The sequence below is a fragment of the Felis catus genome, chromosome A1 (assembly GCF_018350175.1).
Source record: "Felis catus isolate Fca126 chromosome A1, F.catus_Fca126_mat1.0, whole genome shotgun sequence".
Lineage (NCBI taxonomy): Eukaryota > Metazoa > Chordata > Mammalia > Carnivora > Felidae > Felis > Felis catus.
The window spans coordinates 209,222,840-209,244,468 of NC_058368.1; the positions used below are offsets into that span (position 1 = coordinate 209,222,840).

General features: G+C 36.1%; 1 protein-coding gene and 1 non-coding gene across 2 annotated transcripts in view; both read left to right on the plus strand.

Annotated features, from left to right (window-relative positions):
- The window catches only part of NUP155 (nucleoporin 155), a 72,063-nt gene that overhangs the window by 18,666 nt on the left and 31,768 nt on the right, over positions 1–21,629 (plus strand). Inside the window, exons 7-20 of the mRNA XM_011286474.4 lie at positions 1,298–1,403; positions 2,185–2,258; positions 2,794–2,885; positions 4,595–4,692; positions 5,193–5,345; positions 8,688–8,788; positions 11,259–11,429; positions 13,157–13,267; positions 14,875–14,969; positions 15,701–15,789; positions 16,696–16,758; positions 17,272–17,419; positions 18,765–18,831; positions 19,846–19,961. Of these exons, the coding sequence (XP_011284776.1) occupies positions 1,298–1,403; positions 2,185–2,258; positions 2,794–2,885; positions 4,595–4,692; positions 5,193–5,345; positions 8,688–8,788; positions 11,259–11,429; positions 13,157–13,267; positions 14,875–14,969; positions 15,701–15,789; positions 16,696–16,758; positions 17,272–17,419; positions 18,765–18,831; positions 19,846–19,961 (1,484 nt within the window). The remainder of the gene's footprint in view (positions 1–1,297; positions 1,404–2,184; positions 2,259–2,793; positions 2,886–4,594; positions 4,693–5,192; positions 5,346–8,687; positions 8,789–11,258; positions 11,430–13,156; positions 13,268–14,874; positions 14,970–15,700; positions 15,790–16,695; positions 16,759–17,271; positions 17,420–18,764; positions 18,832–19,845; positions 19,962–21,629) is intronic.
- LOC111557023 lies at positions 20,923–21,051 on the plus strand. The gene has a single exon (XR_002736762.1). It is a non-coding gene; the product is annotated as a small nucleolar RNA SNORA30/SNORA37 family (small nucleolar RNA).

Genomic DNA, 21,629 nt, shown 5'->3' on the forward strand with positions numbered 1-21,629 from the left:
GCCCTTTTATGTCTTATCCCTATTGTATTACTGCCTTTTTCATAAGGTAAATGTTAGGGGACTGATAAAGTAACATTCTTAGAGTCACATAATTAGTGGCAGAGCTAGGACGACAACCCTGCTCAGCTGTGTTTTTTATATTACATAGTATCTCTTACCCATTTTCTCTTGGCTTTGTTCATTATCAAAAAAGTAGGGAGGGGCACCTGGATGGCTCAGTTAGTTGAGTGTCCAACTTCGGCTCGATCATGATCTCGTGGTTCAAGAGTTTGAGCCCTGCATTGGGCTCTGTGTGGGCAGCTCAGAGCCTGGAGCCTGCTTTGGATTCTGTGTCTCCCTCTTTCTCTGCCCTCCCCTGCTTGACCTCTGTCTCCCCCTCTCAAAAATAAATAACTAAAAAAAAAAAAAAAAAAGGTCTTGTATGGCAAAAGTCAGTCATTGAGAAGTACACTGTAGACTGTGATTGTGATGGCTGCTGTTGTTAAAATTTCTTTTTAGCTGAAGTGGGAAGAGATGATACAGGTGCCTCTCTCCTGTGTTCTTTGAGCTCTTATAAACTGCACTTACTTGGTTTACTGCTTTTATTTTTTATTTATTTAAAAAAATTAAAAAAAATTTTTTTTAACATTTATTTATTTTTGAGAGAGAGCATGAGCATGGGAGGGGCAGAGAGAGGGAGACACAGAATGCAAAGCAGTCTCCAGGCTCCGAGCTGTCAGCCCAGAGCCTGATGCGGGTCTCAAACTCACACACTGCGAGATCATGACCTGAGCTGAAGTCAGATGCTTAACCAACTAAGCCACCCAGGTGCCCCTATTTTTAAATATTTATTTTTGAGAGGGGTGGGGAGGGGCAGAGAGAGGGGGAAATACAGAATCTGAAGCAGGCTCCGGGCTCTGAGCTGTCGGCACAGAGCCCGACGCAGGGCTCAAACCCACAAGCCCTGAGATATGACCTGAACCGAAGTTGGATGCTTAACCTACCGAGCCACCCATGTGCCCTTGCTTTACTGCTTTTAAATAAAAGAATTTTTAAGATAACTAAAATATGGATGTATTAACAGCACTGTGAGGTTTTGAAATAGCTGATTTCATTGAGAGCAGTGATATGATTATGGCTAACTACATTTTCTGTCTTTAATTAAAGGACTAAACAATATTCTGAATAGTATGTCTATTGACAGTTGTTGGTATTTCATTACCATTTGAGGATTTTTGTACACATGGGTATATGGTAGTTGCTTTGATGGGTGTACCTACATTTACAGGTCTTCCTTCTTTCAATTTTTCCTTTTAAGGCAGAAGCAGGTTGGTTTAGCCAAAGATGTAGGAAAATAAACCACTCAAAGAGTGCACTTTCTTTCCTTGTTCCTTCATTGCTACAGTTTACATTCTCAGAAGATGGTAAGTAGAAAACAATAAATTTGGCAGACAGTTTTTTTTTTTAAACAGATTGTTGACTTCACAGTTTTCTTAAGAAATTCTTTTTTTTTAATGCTTATTTATTTTGGGGCTGGGGGAGCAGAGACAGAGACAGAGACAGAGAATCCCAAGCAGGTTCTGCACTTGTGCCTGACTTAGGGCTCAGACTCACAAACCATGACATTATGACCTGAGCCCAGATCAAGAGTTGGGCACTAAACTGACTGAGCCACCCAGGTGCCCCCAGAAATTCTCATTCTTAACTAAAAGTTTGTCTTATTAAATAACATTTGGTATATATTCATAAGGTGTTTAAAGGAAGAAGAGATTATAAAATAGACAGAGTTGGTTTTATTCCCAAGTTCCTATGAATGTAGCATCACAGAGCGTGGGTCTAAAATAGCTGTATGTACTTAAACCAATACTGTGTATATGTGAGAGAGAGAGAGAAACCTCTAATACATGTTTTGTCTGTCTAGAACAAATTGAATATGAGTAAATGAATATATCTGAGTTTTTAATAGAATTAGAGATTTAGGCAGGTGAAATAATTAAAAACTAGTGAGATAAGATAAATACATTCAAAAAACATTGTGACTGAAGTTTTAAGCTTTTTCCCTTCATGCAGTGATTCATTAAACTAAACTGGAAGTTTCTTGAACACACTGAGTATAATTATTTCTGTGTTTCTAGCATATAGTAAACAGTCATTAAATGTTGGATGAAGAAATAAGAATAATGTAGAGTTTTTTTTGTCTTATAGATCCTATTCTTCAAATTGCAATTGATAATTCTAGAAATATTTTATATACACGATCTGAGAAAGGAGTAATACAGGTAAGTATTAATATTACACCGCCATTTAAGTGGGGGGAAGAACATCCCTGTTTTTAAGAAGGAGATTCAGTTACTCAGCCTTTTCCTATAGGCTGTGTGCTTTTTTAAAAAACTACTTCTCGGAGTGCCTGGGTGGCTCAGTCAGTTAAGCATCTGACTTCAGGTCATGATCTCATGGTTTGTGAGTTCGAGCCCCACATCAGGCTCTGTGCTGACAGCTCAGAGCCCGGAGCCTGCTTCCGATTCTGTGTCTCCCCTCTCTCTCTCTGCCCCTCCCCTGCTCAGGCTCTGTCTCTCTCTGTGTCTCTAAAATCAATAAACGTTAAAAAAAATTCTTTAAAAAAAACTACTTCTCAGGGTCCCTTTATTGTGAAATTTTAAATCTCTGAATGTTACCAAATCTGTTTGAAGTGCCACAATTAAAGGATCCCTGAAAAAGAGGAGTCTCTTTAATAAAATATTACTTAAAAGATTATTTTGTAAAGTACACATGGGTTATAGTTATGTTTAAGTGGGTACAATTTTTTATTCACAGGTTTATGATTTGGGCCACGATGGACAAGGAATGAGCAGAGTTGCCTCAGTTTCGCAGAATTCTATTGTCTCTGCTGCTGGAAACATTGCTAGGTAATATGTAATTTATTGTCAGACATTTCATTTACAGGCATAGTTAAGCTATTTGTGTACAGCATACGAAGATTCTTTTCTCTTCAAAATATCTCTAAAAGATCAGGAATGCTGAAGGAGATGACATTGGAGGCTCTGTTTGAGCTGCTAGAGAAAGACTCTTAATTCTGAAGTTGGATGGTTTGAAACAAGGCAGACTGGTTTTACAGTGTAAAGTACAGTTTGACATGTTTAGGTTGTCTGTACAGGCAATTACAGGAGTTATGACTAAGAAACTACATGCCTCAAAGTTCCCCACTTGTAAACACTCCAACCTTTTAACAGGCCTGCGTTGTATAAGATTAGTTGGTCTGATAATTGACACAAGTGCCCTTTGGGAATACAGGAACTTTACAGTCGTATTGTCCGCATTGTATTCTTGAGGAAACTAAAACTAATGAGTGTGATGATTTATCTGAAGTGTGACTCCTCAATAAATACTAGAATCAAGGCTACAGCCAAGTCTTCAGACACTATACACTATGATTTACATGTATCACAACTAATTTAGCTCAAGTGAGAAAATTCTCTTATAACAAAGGCCTCAAATTTTCAGCTTCAGTTTTCTGTGTGCTTGGGTCATTGCTGCATTGAGATATCCTAGTGAAAAATCAATGTTTTCTTTGCTTTTCAGGGACAAAAAAAATTCTCAAGGCAGACCATCTAAAACAAAGTTTTTCCTTTTTCGGCTCCTGACTTTTTTTTTCTTTTTTCTTTTTTTTTTTTTTTTTTTTTTTGAATTGTTTTCAAATCCCAGAAAAACTAGAAGAGCAGCATGGTAAAAACTGATACACCCTTTATCCAAATTTAACAGTTGTTAACCATTTTCCCTTATTTGCTGACTTTCTTTCTTATGAACTACTTGAAAGTAACTTGCAGACATGACTTGACATGACTTTCCTCCTTACATCCTTCAGCCTTCATTTCCCAACTCTCTTATATAAGCACAATACCAATTCCACACCTAAAATAATTAATAATTTTGTGATACTATCTTGTAATTATACAGTTCATATTAAATTACTTAATAGTCCCAGAAATCTTTTGTAACAGTTTTTCTTTTCATTTTTCTCCAGATTCAGTCAGAGCCCGTGAATTACATTGGTCATTTGTCTTATTGACATAGAACAGATGTCTCACTGTCTTTCTTTTTCCCTACATTTGGTGGGGTGCTGGAGTCTTATTTGTAGAATATCTCATTTTCTGTATTTGTCTTTTTCATTGTCATTAGATTAAAAAAATAGACAATTTTTTTTTTTTTGGCCAGTATTACATAGATGATGTGAACTCCTTGTAGTGTTACATCAGTAGGTACCCATTACCAGTTTTTGCACTATGGAATACTTGGCTAAGGTGCTGTTTACCAGGTCTCTCTGTTATAAAGTTTCATTTTTCCTTCTTTTTATTTAGTGGTAATCTTTACAATGATAATTTGATGCTCTGAGAACCCCTTGTTCCTCATTAACCATTTACCCAATGGAATTAGTCTTTTATGATCTTTCAGAAAAGGGTTACTTGTAACAATATTAATGTAAACTCATATTTAGGGGGTTTTGCTGGCGCTTGCTGCTGTTGTATTAATTTTCTAAGAAGTTAGTCTTATTTTAGCATATTTAGATGTTTAGTAGACCATTTTAAAAATAAACTTTAGTTTTTTTCCTTTCTTGTAGGACCATAGATCGTTCTGTTTTTAAGCCAATTGTTCAAATAGCAGTGATTGAAAATTCTGAATCGCTGGATTGTCAGTTATTGGCAGTCACACATGCAGGTATGTTGTTTAATTCATATGTCTGCTATTGCTGTTAGAACTTGATAATCTGCAGATTTGGAAAATTATTATTAGAAATATATTTTTATTTGTGTATTAATTATCAAGCAATATTAATAACTCATTAAGTTAAAGATTTTGAAAATTAATTAGAAATTTTTCCCTGGTTCTTTCTCCTCATTTTATAGATGTAAAGCTAGGCCTAAAAAGTAAAGTGGCTAATATTCAGTGACAGAGCCTGAATAGGAACAAGGACTCCCTTGGCTTAAAATTGCAGATTCTTTCTACTAAAATGTGTTGATTCACCTGTCAGTTCCAAGTGACAGTTTCTTAGAAATCTACTTCAGGTCATATTACATATGAGGACTTTGCATCAGTCAGGAAAGTGATGTGTGGCTTTAACAGGTGTCTGGTGTTACTCTGTGGAATTGCTTCAATAACACATATACCTCGAGATTTTCATTTTCTGTTACTGATGTATAATTTTACTCCATCATCAGGTGTAAGGTTATATTTCAGCACTTGTCCATTCAGACAGCCATTAGCACGACCTAACACATTGACACTGGTTCACGTTCGCTTACCTCCTGGATTCTCAGCATCTTCAACAGTGGAAAAACCTTCAAAAGTACATAAAGCACTTTACAGTAAAGGTAAATTCTGAAATACTATCAGATTTAAGATTGGGGTTTTTTTTAATTGTTAAAATTAGAATGTCTTTTGAGCCATTTGAAAATAACAAATTTTCCAATAAAATTTAGAATGTTTTAGTTTTTTACCTTAATTATGGTTTTAAAACCTAGAACCTTAATGGACTTAAGACTGATGTCACTAAAGTCAATATAAAGGAAAGAAGTTAGCGGGAGGGGCTAGAATTGAGCACAGCAGACTAAATTTCAAAATCAAACTGTCATGTCAACTAGTATTGCTGAGATGATGCTTTTATAGTCTTTTTTATCTCTGCCATTCCACTAGTTTAGCTTCATCATTTTTATTCATGATGTGTTTGGGATAACCAGTACATGAATTTCTATTTCATTGAATATTAGATACCATTGACTGAAAGTGACAACATTTTTATGTACTAAATATGCTTTTTTAAAGTTAATAATTAATTCATAAGCCCATTGATTACAAACTATATCCTAACTTTAGAAATTTTAAGATGTTGGGGTACCTAGGTAGTTCAGTTGATTGAGCATCTTTTTTTTTTTTTAATTTTTTATTTAATTTTATATTTTTAGTTTACATCCAGGTTAGGATATAGTGCAACAATGCTTTCAGAGGTAGATTCCTTAATGCCCCTTACCCATTTAGCCTATCCCCCCTCCCACAACCCCTCCAGCAACCCTCTGTTTGTTCTCCATATTTAAGAGTCTCTTATGTTTTATCCCCCTCCCTGTTTTTATATTATTTTTGCTTCCCTTCTCTTGTGTTCATCTGTTCTGTGTCTTAAAGGCCTCATATGGGTGAAGTCATATGATATTTGTCTTTCTGACTAATTTCGCTTAGCATAATACCCTCTATTCCATCCATGTAGTTGCAAATGGCAAGATTTCATTCTTTTTGATTGCTCAGTAATACTACATTGTATATATATACCACATCTTTATCCATTCATCCATCGATGGACATTTGGACTCTTTCCCTACTTGGGCTATTGTTGATAGTTCTGCTATAAACATTGGGGTGCATGTGGCCCTTCAAAACAGCATACCTGTATCCCTTGAATAAATACCTAGTAGTGCAGTTGCTGGGTCATAGGGTAGTTCTACTTTTAATTTTTTGAGGAACCTCCATACTGTTTTCCAGAGTGTCTGCACCAGTTTGCATTCCCACCAGCAGTGCAAAAGAGATCCTTTTTCTCCACATCCTTGTTAACATCTGTTGTTGCCTCAGTTGTTAATGTTAGCCATTCTGACAGGTGTGAGGTGGTATCTCATTGTGATTTTGATTTGTATTTCCTTGATGATGTGTGATGTTGAGCATTTTTTCATGTGTCTGTTGGCCATCCGGATGTCTTTGGAGAAGTGTCTATTCATGTCTTTTGCCCATTTCTTCACTGGATTATTTGTTTTTTGGGTGTGGAGTTTGAGAAGTTCTTTATAGATTTTGGATACTAACCCTTTATCTGATACGTCATTTGCAAATATCTTCTCCCATTCAGTTGGTTGTCTTTTAGTTTTGCTGATTGTTTCCTTTGCTGAGGTCCCAATAGTTCATTTTTGCTTTTGTTTCCCTTGTCTCTGGAGATGTGTTGGGTAAGAAGTTGCTGTGGCCAAGATCAAAGAGGTTTTTGCCTTTTCTCCTCAAGGATTTTGATGGCTTCCTGTATTACATTGAGGTCTTTCATCCATTTTGAGTTTATTTTTGTGTGTGGTGTAAAGAAGTGGTCCAGGTTCATTTTTCTGCATGTCGCTGTCCAGTTTTCCCAGCACCACTTGCTGAAGAGACTGTCTTTATTTTTATTCCATTGGATATTCTTTCCTGCTTTGTCAAAGATTAGTTGGCCTTACATTTGTGGATCCATTGCTGGGTTCTCTTTTCTGTTCCATTGATTTGAGTGTCTGTTTTTGTGCCAGTACCATACTGTCTTGATGATTACAGCTTTGTAATACAGCTTGAAGTCCGGGATTGTGATGCCTCCTGCTTTGGTTTTCTTTTTCAAGATTGCTTTGGCTATTTGGGGTCTTCTCTGATTCCATACAAATTTTAGAATTGTTTGTTCTAGCTCTGAGAAGAATGCTGGTGTTATTTTGATAGGGATTGCATTGAATATGTAGATTGCTTTGGGTAGTATTGACATTTAGCAATATTTGTTCTTCCTATCCAGGAGCATGGAATATTTTTCCATTTTTTTGTGTCTTCCATTTCTTTCATAAGCTTTCTATAGATTTTTCACCTCTTTGGTTAGATTTATTCCTAGGTATTTTATGGTTTTGGGTGGAATTGTAAATGGGATCGATTCCTTGATTTCTCTTTCTGTTGCTTCATTGTTGGTGTATAGGAATACAACTGATTTCTGTGCATTGATTTTATATCCTGCAACTTTGCTGAATTCATGAATCAGTTCTAGCAGTTTTTTGGTGGAATCTTTTAGGTTTTCCATATAGAGTGTCATGTCATTTGCAAAGAGTGAGGAGAATTTGACTCTATATCAGCTCAGATCATGATCTCACGGTCATGAAATCAATCCCTACATTAGGCTCTGCATTGAGCCTAGAGCCTGCTGGGGATTCTCTCTCGCCCTCTTTCTCCCTGCCCCTCCCCCACTTGTGCTCTCTCTCAAAATAAATAAATAAGCAAACATTTTTAAAATAGAAAACTTAAGGGGCACCTGGGTGGTTCAGTTGGTTGAGCATCCGACCTTGGCTAAGGTCATGATCTCCTGGTTCATGGGTTTGAGCCTCACATCAGGCTGTATGCTGACAGCTCACAGCCTGGAGCCTGTTTCGGATTCTATGTCTCCCTGTCTCTCTGTGCTCTTCCCCCAGTGTCTGTCTGTCTCTCTCTCTCTCTCTCTCTCTCTCTCTCTCACTCACAAAAATAAACACTAAAAAATAATAGAATCATGGGAATCTACTCCCAAAACCAAGAGCACACTATGTACACTTATATACTATAAGTGTACAAGTACACTTATAGTATACAAGTGTATACTTGTATTATATACACTATATACACATGTTAGCTAACTTGACAATAAATTATATTTAGGGGAAAAAAAATAGAAATTTTAAGATGTGAAAAAAGTGTTTACCCAAAAGAAATGAAGTAGAAGATCTGGAACACTTGATGATTCTACCCTACCGGTAATTATATGTCCTTTTAGGGGATTAATTTTTGTTTATTTTGTAACTTATTTACTTATTGTGATGCACGTTATGTATATGTGTTATATGTATTAATATTAGTAGTAACTAATATTACTAATTAAGGTAATTAGGGATGCATATTATTTGGCATTCCATAAGATTTTGTGTTTTAAACTTTAGGTATTCTACTGATGGCAGCCTCAGAAAATGAAGATAATGACATTTTGTGGTGTGTTAACCATGATACATTTCCTTTCCAAAAGCCAATGATGGAAACCCAGGTAAGTTATCCTGAGAATCTTAAGGAACTTTTTATATATTTTATAATATTAAGTGAAGAGTAAAATTGTAAGAATCTTTATGTTGTGATATTTATCTTGAATACTCATATATGATTAGAAATCGAAAATAAGTGAATTCTGTTAATTCTTTGTTTTCCTCTGAGGTTGGTTAATCATTAAAACTATGTTTTGACATTGGAGCCCTTTCAGAATGGTTTTCATAATGTACCCCAAAATGCATGTTTTTTCTGAAATGACTTTTGTCCCATTTAAATATATTGGATTTTCAGTTATTTAATTATGAGGCCATCCACTATAGTTATGACTTAGAATTTTATCTTAATGATGCCTTTAATTTATATTTCTGCCTGCATTCAAAAATTTGTTTAATTGTAGAAATTTTCAAGCGTGCACAAAAATAGAATGATAAATCGAACCCCCATAATTAAAGAATTACCAACCCTTTCCCCATCTTGTTTCATATCTCTTCCCTGCATATACAAATGTACACACACAAACACATGGTTGTGTTTTAAAAGCAGATATCACCACATACTCCATGATGTCGACACAGAGTTCCTAGGTAAGGTTTGCCGCCCCAGCCTGCCTTGGCCCAGTCCCACACCTGGGCTACTCATCTCAGCCCTCAGCATAGAAGGAGCTAAGGAGAGGCCAGTGCCACCAAGAGTATGGCTAAGGGAGCCATCTATGCTCCTTCCCATTGGTATCCCCTATTTACCCCTATCTGTTAATCCTAAATGCCCTCGCATAACCCATGCTGCTTGCCCCTGAGGATGCTGATCAAACCAAATAAATATACTCCTTTTGGAATCATCTCTTTAAAGGCATTTTTGGTTCCAGCTGCTGCCAACTGCTTCCTGGTTATTCTCAAACTTAAGCCCTTTTAGTTATGAGGAGCAGGAAAGGTATGTAGATGACAGGAAGAAGAAAGCATCCCCAGGGATGGGGGCGTGGTTTGAATGGGCTCTTCCAAGTTTCTGACATGGCCCAGGGAGCTGGGGTAGAGGGTAGGTATGGAAGCAAAAAGCATTTTTCTCATTCTTTTTTTTTTTTCCCCCCATTATTTAAGCTTTACTGAGCACTGACTATGTGTCTCATCCTGTGGTAGACTGTGAGGATTCAGAACTCATTAAGATACAAACCTTATCCTGATGGAAGCACATTGTTAGAAAGTGCAGGTTTGAATTCTGGCTCCCATTTCCTTAAAGCTGTGGCTCAAAGTGTTTAATGTATCTGTGGCCCTCAATTACTTTGTCTATAATAGGTATAAGAATACCTACCTTTGTGGGTTTGTTGTAGGATTAAATGAGTTCATGTGTGTAAAGCACTCAGCATACTGCCTGGCATATATGAAGCACTCAATAAGTGATTAAAAATGATAACTGTTATTTTTTTTTAGCAAATACTATGTATCGTATCCTTTCATTTGTATAATACTTGTTCCCAAATGTGGACTTTTAAAAAGAAAAACAGTTACCAAATATAAATGTGTAGTGCATGGACTTTAACCAAATCATACTCTCCCCAAAACAGCTGTATAAGACATTAGAACAATGGGGAAATTCTGTATTGACTGGGCATTAGGCTATTGTTAACATTCTTAAATGTTACAGTAGCATGGTTATCTAAGAAAACACCCTTATTTTTAGGAGATGCATGGAAAAGTATATAGCAGTGACATATGTCATTTTCAAATGGTTCAGTTAAAAAAATATATACGTATATATTTATATATGGCAAAACGCTAATAGTTATTGAATCCAGGTATTGGGAATATAGACATTTATTGTGCTTTAAACATTTTTAGAAGTTTGAAATTTTTTATAATAAAAGTACTTTAGAAAATTAAAACACTTTAAAAAGAAGTAGCTTAGAAAGCAAAAACTTCAGAAGAGAACAAAAATCTGTATGTCAGCAAAGGGAAGTATTAAACCTATCCAATCCTGGAAAGATGGTAGGATATAGTTTTTCGTTATTGAAAGAATTGTAATCCTAGTAAATACTGTTTACAGTTAATCTATTTTTTAAATGAAGTTTATGTATTTATTTTTGAGAGAGAGGCAAGAGAGAATCCCAAGCAGGCACCATGCTGCCAGTGTGGAGCCTGACCCTGGGCTCCACTCCATGACTGCAAGATTATGACCTGAGCTGAAATCAAGAGTCAGACACAACCGACTGAGGCACCCAGGCACCCCTGTTTACAGTTAATCATAAGAAAATTTTGCCTCTGCCTTCTAGTATGAAAGATTATTGTCATAGAAGATGGCCTTATTAGAGGAATAGACAGTAGAACGTTAAATAGAAACTTGAGAATGTTCACATTCATGGGTTATTAATTTATGAAATTCTGCATTTTCTTAGAGATTAGACCTATATATTTTCCTTTTTAGAAGGTTTTGCTTTATGTAACTTTAATAACAGGTATAAAATGTTTATTTCTTCCGTGTAGATGACAACCCGTGTTGATGGTCATTCATGGGCTCTCTCTGCAATAGATGAATTGAAAGTAGATAAAATTATTACACCCTTAAATAAGGATCATATTCCCATAACTGACTCACCAGTTGTGGTACAGCAGCACATGTTGCCTCCAAAGAAATTTGTTCTCCTCTCAGCACAGGTATGTACATGTTCTCTTAAGGTGGGGTCAAAAAAGAAGCAGTGTTTAATGTTAAGATATTCTGCAATATTTGCTTAATAGAGTCATTTACTTAAGTGCTTCAGGAAGTTTTACTCTTAAAGATATTCTTAAGGAATAATTTGTTAAGTACCAAAAATGCAACAAAAAACTTATTTATAAAGTGTTATACTTTTTCTAAAGCAGCATTTCTAATACCAGTGTTGAGTGGCATAAAATAAAATAACCCAAGTTTTTTATAATTCTCACTTATTAAAAACATTGCTTGGCATTTGTTTTTTGAATAGTAATGCATTAACAAAATTCAAATGGCATAACAGGGAGTACGCAGAGTAAATCCTTCCTTGCAGTTGAGGTCCCTTCCCTACAGACCCATGTATGTCATCAGCATCTGTGTGTTCTTCCAGAGGTGCAGATGTACAAACTATAAAATAATGGTAGCGTATTCTATACACTGTTTTATATCTTGTTTTTTATATTTCAGATATATACTTTAGAGATCTTTCCATATAATCATATAAAGAACTTTCTCATTTTGTGTTTGAAAGGTTTTCTTTTATATGCATGTGCCATATTTTATGAGGCCCCTATTAATGGATTATCTTTTGCTGTTTGTAATGCTACAATCTTGTGCATGTATCATTTTCTGTTTGTATGAATAAAGCTGTAGCACTGCATCTGCTGGGTCAAAGAATATGTGCATTTCTAATTTTGATAAATGTTGCCAGATTCCCCTGTATTCATACATATATGCATATACTCAATATTGATGAATATTGAGTGCCTATTTCCTTACATCTTGTCCCAACTATAATACATCATTTTATTAAGAGTAAGATGGACAGTCTTTTTAAATGTCTATTTTTCTATGAACTATCTTTTCCTATTTTATCAAATTTTCTTTTTCTTTTTGATTTATAGAAGCTCTTTATTAAGGAGACATTTTGTAATTTTAGTGTCATATTTTTCCTAGTTTCTCATTTTGTTTATTGAGATTTTTCCCCTAGGGATAAAACATATAAGTAGTCAAAATTTTCTGTTATCTTTGGGAATTATGAAATAAGCAAAAAAAACAAAAACAAAACCTTCCTCATTCTGGGGTGTATAAAAATTTCACCTATAGTTTATTTCAGTACTAGTATAGTTTTATTTTGTCATTTAAATCTTTGATCTGTTTGGAGTGTATCTTGGTGTATGATTAAGGATCCAGCATTTTTTTCTAAATGGACATGTTTATGCCAACATGATTAATGGATAATCTAACTTTAATCCTCTGCTCTGAGGGACAGCTTTTATCATATTCTAAATTCGAGTATTTACTTGAACCTATATCAGAACTTTCTAAATCTAATAAGAAAACACTGACCTTCACCAAAGAATAAATCCCAAATTAATTTAAAAGGCTCTGGCTCTGTAGATACGACATTTTATAAACCTGTGTTTTATGCCTGGTGATAGTACATGCCCTGTGAACATGTCATGTGTCTTACAGAGCAGTGTTTTCTTCTTTAATTTTGTCTGTGGACGTATAGATCTAGTATAGATTGGGAATTGAAATGTAGATGTTCCTTTTGACTGGTTTGCTTGGTATTCTTGAAGGGTTTTGTTTTATTGATTTTATTAAGTAAAATATCAGTGTCAGTTGATCCACCCATGCTCTATAAATCTATTATTTATGTATTTATGTGGTTTTTTTTTTAACTTCTTAGGGGAGTCTTATGTTTCATAAACTTAGACCTGTAGATCAACTGAGGCATCTACTTGTGAGTAATGTGGGTGGAGATGGAGAAGAAATTGAAAGGTTCTTTAAATTACATCAGGTAATTATTTGTATTTTTTTTTTAAATATATTTTAAAGGGGCGCCTGGGTGGCTCAGTCGGTTGAGCGTCCGACTTCAGCTCAGGTCATGATCTCGCGGTCCGTGAGTTCGAGCCCCGCGTCGGGCTCTGGGCTGATGGCTTGGAGCCTGGAGCCTGCTTCCGATTCTGTGTCTCCCTCTCTCTCTGCCCCTCCCCCGTTCATGCTCTGTCTCTCTCTGTCTCAAAAATAAATAAACGTTAAAAAAAAAAAAATTAAAAAAAATATATTTTAAAAAATGAAACAATGGGAGTCAAAGCTCAATTTTATGTAAGTTAGGATCAAAATACTATAATTAACAGGCAATCTTAGCAGCCTTCCTTTCTTTAGTCACTATGTATATACTAATATTTGGGAGCAGTTTCAATAGGTAAAGCTTATGCAGTAAACTCAGATTTTCATTTGTTATTGATAAGTTCTTATTAAAGTATACTAGTAAGAGACTGATGTTCCAACTTATATGATAAAACACAAGGCATTTATGAACAAATCTTTTTTTTTTTTTTTGCCAATGACCTGAGGAAAAAATTAGGGGCAATAGTGATGGGGCCGTTAGTATTTCAGAGCCACAGCTACAATTGACAAGGTAAAACTCAGAAAGCTTAAGATCAAGAATATCAGATCAAAGTTAAATACAGAGACACTGGATTCAAATCACCAGCTCCACCACAAGGGCAGAGTACTTGAATTCTGTGGGCTTCAGTTTCTTCATGTGTAAAACATGCATTGGATAGGGGCGCCTGGGTGGCTCTGTCGGCTAGCTTCCAACTCTTGGTTTTGGCTCAGGTCATGATTTTAGAGTTCGTGAGCTGAAGCTCCTTATAGGGCTGTGTGCTGACAGTGTGGGGTCTGCTTGGGATTCTCTCCCCCTCTCTCTGCCCTTCCCACACATGCATGTGCTCTCCCTTTCTCTTGCTCTAAATACATACATACATACATACATACATACATACATACCAAAAAGTATGCATTATAGTAGTATATGATGTGGGGATTGATATATGTTGTCCTCTTAAAATAGTACCTGGCATGTGACAGGTACTCAATAGATATTAGCTACTGTTGTTATTTTCTAAAAGGTAAAAAGACCATGAGGAAAAAAAATTAGGGGAATAAACTAAAATAGAATCTAGATAGAAAGAAAAAGAAAGGACCCTTTAATGATAGTGCCTATGATAAATTTTCTCCTTTTTCATACCACCTGATCTCATTCACTTAGCAAATATATATTGAGCACCTGCTCTGTGCTAGGCACAGACTTAAACACAGGGTACAGCAATAACCAAAACTTCTTTGTAAATGTTTATGTTTGGGACGCCTGGGTGGCACATTCGGTTGAATGTCCAAATCTGGATTTCAGCTCAGGTCATGATCTCTCAGTTCATGAGATCGATCCCCACATAGGACTCTGCTGACAGCACAGAGCATGCTTGGGATTCTCTCTCTCCCTCTCTGTTCCTCCCCTGCTCATGCTCTCTCTCTTTCAAAATAAACATTTAAAATAAAATATAATAAATAAATGTTTATGTTTAATATAAGGCAAGATACTTTTTTTTTTTTTTTTAACAGGAAGACCAGGCTTGTGCAACTTGCCTTATCCTTGCTTGTTCCACTGCTGCTTGTGACAGAGAAGTATCTGCATGGGCTACTCGGGCTTTCTTCAGGTATATGTCCGTTTTCTTTTGTTCTTGCTCACTTTTTTAAGTCGTTGCATTGGCCAGCATGATGGTTTTTAAGGGCTTGCCAAACAGTTGAGGAAGTATTTAGGCAAGTTACTAAAATTCTTTTGCAAAAGGTTGAAATCTGGAAAGATTATAACACTAATGGAAGTTGCTAGATTAGCACAATGTATGAATTGTTACCCTTGCTCTAGGTAACTTCTAATATTCTTTTTTCACCTCTTTCTACTCCAGTTACTATATCTTTTGTATTTCCTGAAACACTCTACCGATTCTGCTTTATTTGTATCATTGGCATTGAGGGATTCTGAATCACTTTAAGGAAACTTGGTATCAAAGAAATATTTTTATTTGGAAAATATTTAGCTAAAGATAAGAATTTGAAGTCTGATTTGTTTAAAACAATTTTTCCAGTGCTGTCTAACCATAATCTGTATAAAAATTACAGTGTCATATACTCTTAAGTAAATTCTGGATAGTACTGACCCTTCTTAGAAATTGCTGGAGTCCCTTATAATTCTTTCTGGTAGAGATTCAAGTCAACATTTATTAAGTATTATAAATCTATGCTTATATGTAAGCATTATAAACACAATACATGAAGTCTCTAATGTTTCAAGGATTTATTTGGGAGCTAAACAAGACTTGGAACAATTCCAGCTTTTAAGGTGGATAATTTCACTGAATAAGATTAGCTTTTTTTGTCACAAAAACAGGTATGGTGGTGAAGCACAGATGAGATTTCCAGCCACTCTCCCTGCTCCAAGTAACGTGGGTCCCATCTTAGGGTCTCCTGTCTACGCTAGTGAGTATGAAACATTGAAATGAGACTATTTCTTTCTTTTTTTTCAATATTTATTTATTTTTGAGAGACAGAGCACCAGTGAGGGAAGGGTAGAGAGATGAGGGAAGGGACACAGAATCCAAAGCAGGCTCCAGCCTCTGAGCTGTCAGCACAGAGCCCAATGCAGGACTCGAACTCATGGATCGCGAGGTCATAACCTGAGCCAAAGTCGGACGCTTAACCAACTGAGCCACCCAGGTGCCCCAAAATGAGACTATTTCTTTTTTTTTCTTTTAATTTTAAATGTTTTTATTTATTTTTGAGAGAGACAGAGTGGGGTAGGGGCACAGAGAGAGGGAGGCAGAGGCGAGCTCTGTCCTGAGAGCAGAGAGCCCAATGGGGGTCTTGAACTCACCAACCGCAAGATCATGACCTGAGCCAAAGTCAGACACTCAACCAACTGAGCCACCCAGGTGCCCCGAGACTATTTCTAATAGTTTGAATTTTAGAAACTATGTAGTTTCCATATAGCATATTTTAACGAACAAACCTTTTCATTATATCTTGTTTACTGCTACTGTTTTATTGGGTGAATAATTCTATAGATGTCCAACTCTTGAAAGTGATGATATGGTAACATTGAGTTCTTTATGTTAGAGAACAAATAATACATAACCAGTGTATTTACAGAACTCGTTTGACATTCAAAAGGAAGGAGGTGAATGATTTAATGAGTAAACTCCCACCTCAGTGTTTTCCAAAGTGGAGATAGTTAGAAAGTTCCTGAGAAATAAGAGTAGTCTCTAAATCTTGAATATGTCACAGATGGTACCACTCCTCACTCGTGCTTAGAAACAGCTTCTCTAATTTCATCAGATTTAAAAGATTGAGAAATTATTTTATAAATCTTTATATTCTTTTTTTCAGGTTCTCCTATTCCTAGTACTAGTTCATACCCAAATCCAACATTTCTGGGAACACCATCTCAAGGTACTTGGGTTCTTTATTTTACATTGCTATACTATTTGAAGAGCTAACACTGTTATTATCTTTAATACTTAGTTAAAGATTAACTTGCCCTATTGTCTTGAAAATCATAATTTAATATGAATCACATCCAAGCAAGTATTGACATTTGGCCATGAATGCCTTTGCATAGGAACACCTTTAGCTGTGTGCCTGGAAAGCTCCTTATTTGGGTACCAGGATTTAATGAGCCATGTCATCTGTATAATTAGCTCTGTTTGACTCCCAGTTTAAGGAGTAGTGATTGCAAGCTTTCTTTCCTTTTATCCTGCAGGCTGACACTTGAAAGCCTACCTGGGAGCACCCATCCAAGTCTGAGTCTCTTCTTTTCAGGGAAAACCAAATTCAATATCTGTTTATACTAGTATTTTTGTAAATATTCTTACCTTTGGGTCTAGACACGCAGGCTTGGGTTATTGAGAATTCTGAATGTTTAAGGTTAAATTTAAAGGTTTGTCTTTATTATGTGCATACAAGGTGTACACCCTCCTGCCATGTCAACACCAGTGTGTGCTTCAGGAAATCCAGCAACTCAGGCCGCAAGTATGACTTGTATGGCTGCACCAGAGATCGTGTACTCTGGAAAACACAATGGTATTTGCATCTACTTTTCTCGAATCATGGGGTAAGTTTTGTATGGAATAACCCAACTATTGCTCACCTTGTCCCATTTTGTGTGAATATTTTTAACTCTAAATTTGGGCCATCATTCATTTCTATTAAATTTTACTTACACTTTTAGTTCATTTGTTCATTAATAAGATTGTATTCTATTGTTTAACTATTTTATCATATGACCACCTATATTTGTTGCTGTGGTTTACATATATGCATATGTATACACGTACATATCAATACGTAGTGTTCCAAACCACCCCATAACTCAGTGACATGTGTCTGCAAGTCAGCTAGGCAGTTCTGATCTTGGCTAGGCTCACTCATTTATATGCAATCAGCCCTGAGGTTGAAGAGAGCTCTGCTAGTCTTGGATTCGCACATGTTTAGGGTCATGTTTGTATGTTGAATGGCATCTGCTGGGACAGCTGGGTGGTTCTTCACATGGTTTCATCCTCTAGCAGGTTAGCCGGGGTTTATTTACTTGGTGGTAGCAAGGTCCCATGAAAAAGGGTAGAAATTGGCAAAGCCTCTTGATAACTGGGTTTAGATTTGGCTTTACCATCACTTTCACTTCATTCGCTGGACGAGGGGAATATCTCCAGGCCAACCTAGATTCAAAAATAGAATCCAGCGGTACCTGGGTGGCTCACTTGGTTGAGCGTCCAACTCTTGATTTCAGGTCAGGTCATGATCTCATGGTTTGTGAGTTCAAGCTCTGTATCAGGCTCTGTGCTGATGGTACAGAGCCTGCTTGGGATTCTCTGTCTCCCTTTATCTCCACCTCTCCCCTGCTTGTGCGTGCGTGCTCTCGCTCTCGCTCGCTCTCTCTCTCTCTCTCTCTCTCTCTCTGTCTCAAAATAAACTTTAAAAAAGAGTCCATTGAAAAATGGGAAATATATTCCTTGTTATGAGAGGCACATCGAACTCGTAAAGGATAGGTATAAGGAGGGATAAAGAATTACAACATTTTTGCCATTAGTCTGTCATATCTAGTTAATTGTCCTGTCTGCTGTGTATTTGTCTTAGATTTGAGATGTATGCTTTCATTTCAATCATTTGCTCAAAAATGTGAAACACTGCAGCACTCCTTTATAAGTTTGTTTTTGCATTATAAGCTTTCTTGTTTATAATTCACTGCCCATCGTGTTTTGATTTTTCTTAAACAGTATTATGTAAAATATCTTAGGTATGTCAGGTTTAGACATTTTCTTGTTTTCCATCTTTTGGATAACTTCATGAAATGTTAAATGAAATCATTGCTGTCCTTTAATAAATACATAGAGAGGAATTTAGTACATATTGTAATTGTTTTGTTTATACGGCATAATTGTTAAAACATTTTTTTATTTCAGAAATATCTGGGATGCTAGTTTAGTTGTGGAGAGAGTATTCAAGAGTGGCAGCAGAGAGATCACCGCAGTAAGTGTGTCGTATAATAGTATTCCATTGTTGCGATGTAACCAGTTTATGCTGTTAATTGGACAGATTGTTTCACATTTCTTGATGTTTAAAAAGATGCAGTGGTCGTTCTTTTGTGTACATGTCCAATAAACTCCTTGCCCAGGTCTGTCACTTATAAAATGATGAGTAACTTCCTTAATATTTCAGTCTGATACTTCACTAGAAAATGAGAATAATAAGACATCTTTCTCTTAAGGTTGTTGTGAGGGTTAAGCAGAATAAGTCCTAATATTTAATATTACTCAAAGCTACTATTTAGTGCTTTGCTTATATGCCCCCCCCCCCCCCAAAACTCCACAGACCAAGTACTGATTTCCATGTGTTGGTATACTTTGTAGAGTGCTTTAAAAAAAGATTCTTTAAAACTTTGTATTAACATAAATTCAGGTAGTAAAATTCTTTTAACATAAAATAGAAATGCAATTTATTTTAAGCTTTTTCTTTTTAAATTGGAAAGATATCAAATATCTTTTCAATTCTGATACTCTTTTAAAAGTTCAAGTTTCTAAGAATAAGAATATATTTACTTAACATAGTATATGATTTCATTTATCTGAAGTTCAAGAACAGGCAAAGCTAACCTGTGGTGATAAGAAAAGTGGTTACCTGGGATATGGAATAACTAATGACCAGGAAGGAGCATTAGAGAACTTTTTGGGTATTAGAAATATATTGTGGTCTGGGCAGTGACTGTATTAAAAACGTAAAAAGCTATCAAGATGTTTGTTTAAGGTGTACTGATTTTACTGTCTGTAAATTATACCTAAATCAAATCAGAGCAGGACAGGAGGGATGTGGTATCTAACCCTTTATTCTGGTCATGAAGCATAAATTGATAAATAATTATGTTTTTGAAGATAGGATACTTCAAAATTGAAAGTTTACATTGAGTTACAGATATAAAAGTATGTGTTTTACATATACACTTTTTCAGTGTTTTAAAACTTTGGAAAATACTTTTTTTCCTTACAGATTGAAAGTAGCGTTCCCTCCCAGCTGCTGGAGTCAGTGCTACAAGAACTAAAAGGTTTGCAAGAATTTCTAGACAGAAACTCCCAATTTGCAGGAGGACCATTAGGAAATCCAAAGTAAGAATAAATAAGATTTATTTACTCGTTTTCCCTTTTTTCTCCAAGATACAGTTCACGTTATAAAATTCATTCTTTTAAATGTTTAGTTCAGTGGTTTTTAGTATATTTATGAGGTTATGCAATTATCACCTCTATCTAATTCCAGAACATTTTCATCATCCCAGGAAGAAACTCTTAACCCATTAGCAATCACTCCCTGTCTTAGGCTGCAGTAACAGTAATACCATAGAATGGCTTAAACAACAATCATTTATTTCTCACAGTTCTGGGGGCTGCAAGTCTGAGATCACAGTGCCAGCATGGTTGGGTTCTGGTGAGGACCCTCCTCCTGGTTTACAGATAACTGTTTTCTTTGTGTGTCCTCACATGGCAGAGAGAAAACTAGGTGACAGGTTCTCTGGTCTCTTCTTCTAAGGGTGCTAATGTCATCGTGGGGGCTTCACTGTTGTGACCCCATCTAAACCTAATTACCCCCGAAGGCCTACATCCTAATGCCGTCAGATGGGAATCTGGTGAGACACACTCGGTCCATAGCTCTCCCTGTTTCCCTTCCAGCCCCTAGCAACCACTGATCTGTCTCTATGCGTCTGCCATATTCTGGGTCTTTTATATAAGTGCAAATGTGTGGCCTTTTGTTTCTGGCTTCGTTCTTTTATTCTGTTTTCAAGGTTCATATGTTTTAGTGTGTATTAGTACTCTTTGTTTCATTTTTCATTTCATCAGGTGATGCTCATTTGGTTGTGAAGCTTTTTCGTTGTTATGAATAAGGGTGATGTGAACATACCGGTAGAAGTTTTTGTGTGGACATGTTTAGGATGAGCTTTTTTTTAATTATAGAAATGGGTTTGTTGTAAAAAATTTCACTGCCCAGAAAATTTATGATCTGAAGTATAACATAAAATATCTTGATACTCATAAAATATCTCACTGTGCATTTCTTTAAAACTATATTGCAAACATAGCACTTTCACAGGTCCTCCCCCAGACAGTGGGGCCCGGATTTGGTAGCTGGTGCTGAAAGAAAACCCTTGATTGCCTCCTTGCCTTGGGACTATGCCAGTGGCAGCTGTCACTCAGTGGGACAGAGAGACTGTTCTGTGACATCATATTCAACATTGTACATTTTCTCCTGCTGTTCTAACCTTAGGTCTTCTCCATAGATAGATAGATAGATAGATAGATAGATAGATAGATAGATAGGTAGATAGATAAAAATAGATAAATCTGCAAATAGAGTCTAACTAGGCATACTTTTATGAAACATTGTATGTACTTAGTGTATCTTTTAGAACATTCCAAATCAGTGGAATAAATTATTTTTATATTGGCTTCGTATTTTTCCATTATTTATAGGTGTTGGTGTACTTGTTTAGTAATCTTCAGATGAATTTTTTGGCAAGTAGAATTGGGTATGAGGGCTTTTTAAAATGTTGGTATGTAGTATTTAATTGTCTCATGAGAAAATTATACCAATTTTCTTTAATATTAACCTTTGGAACACTTTAACATATATCTTTTTTTTTTTTAATGTTTATATCTTTTTTTTTTTTTTTAATGTTTATTCATTTTTGAGAAGGAAGAGTGCAGGAGCACGAGCAGGGGAGAGCAGGGGAGAGCCGGCCGGCAGGGGGGGAGGCGGGGCACAGAGGATCCAAAGCAGGCTCT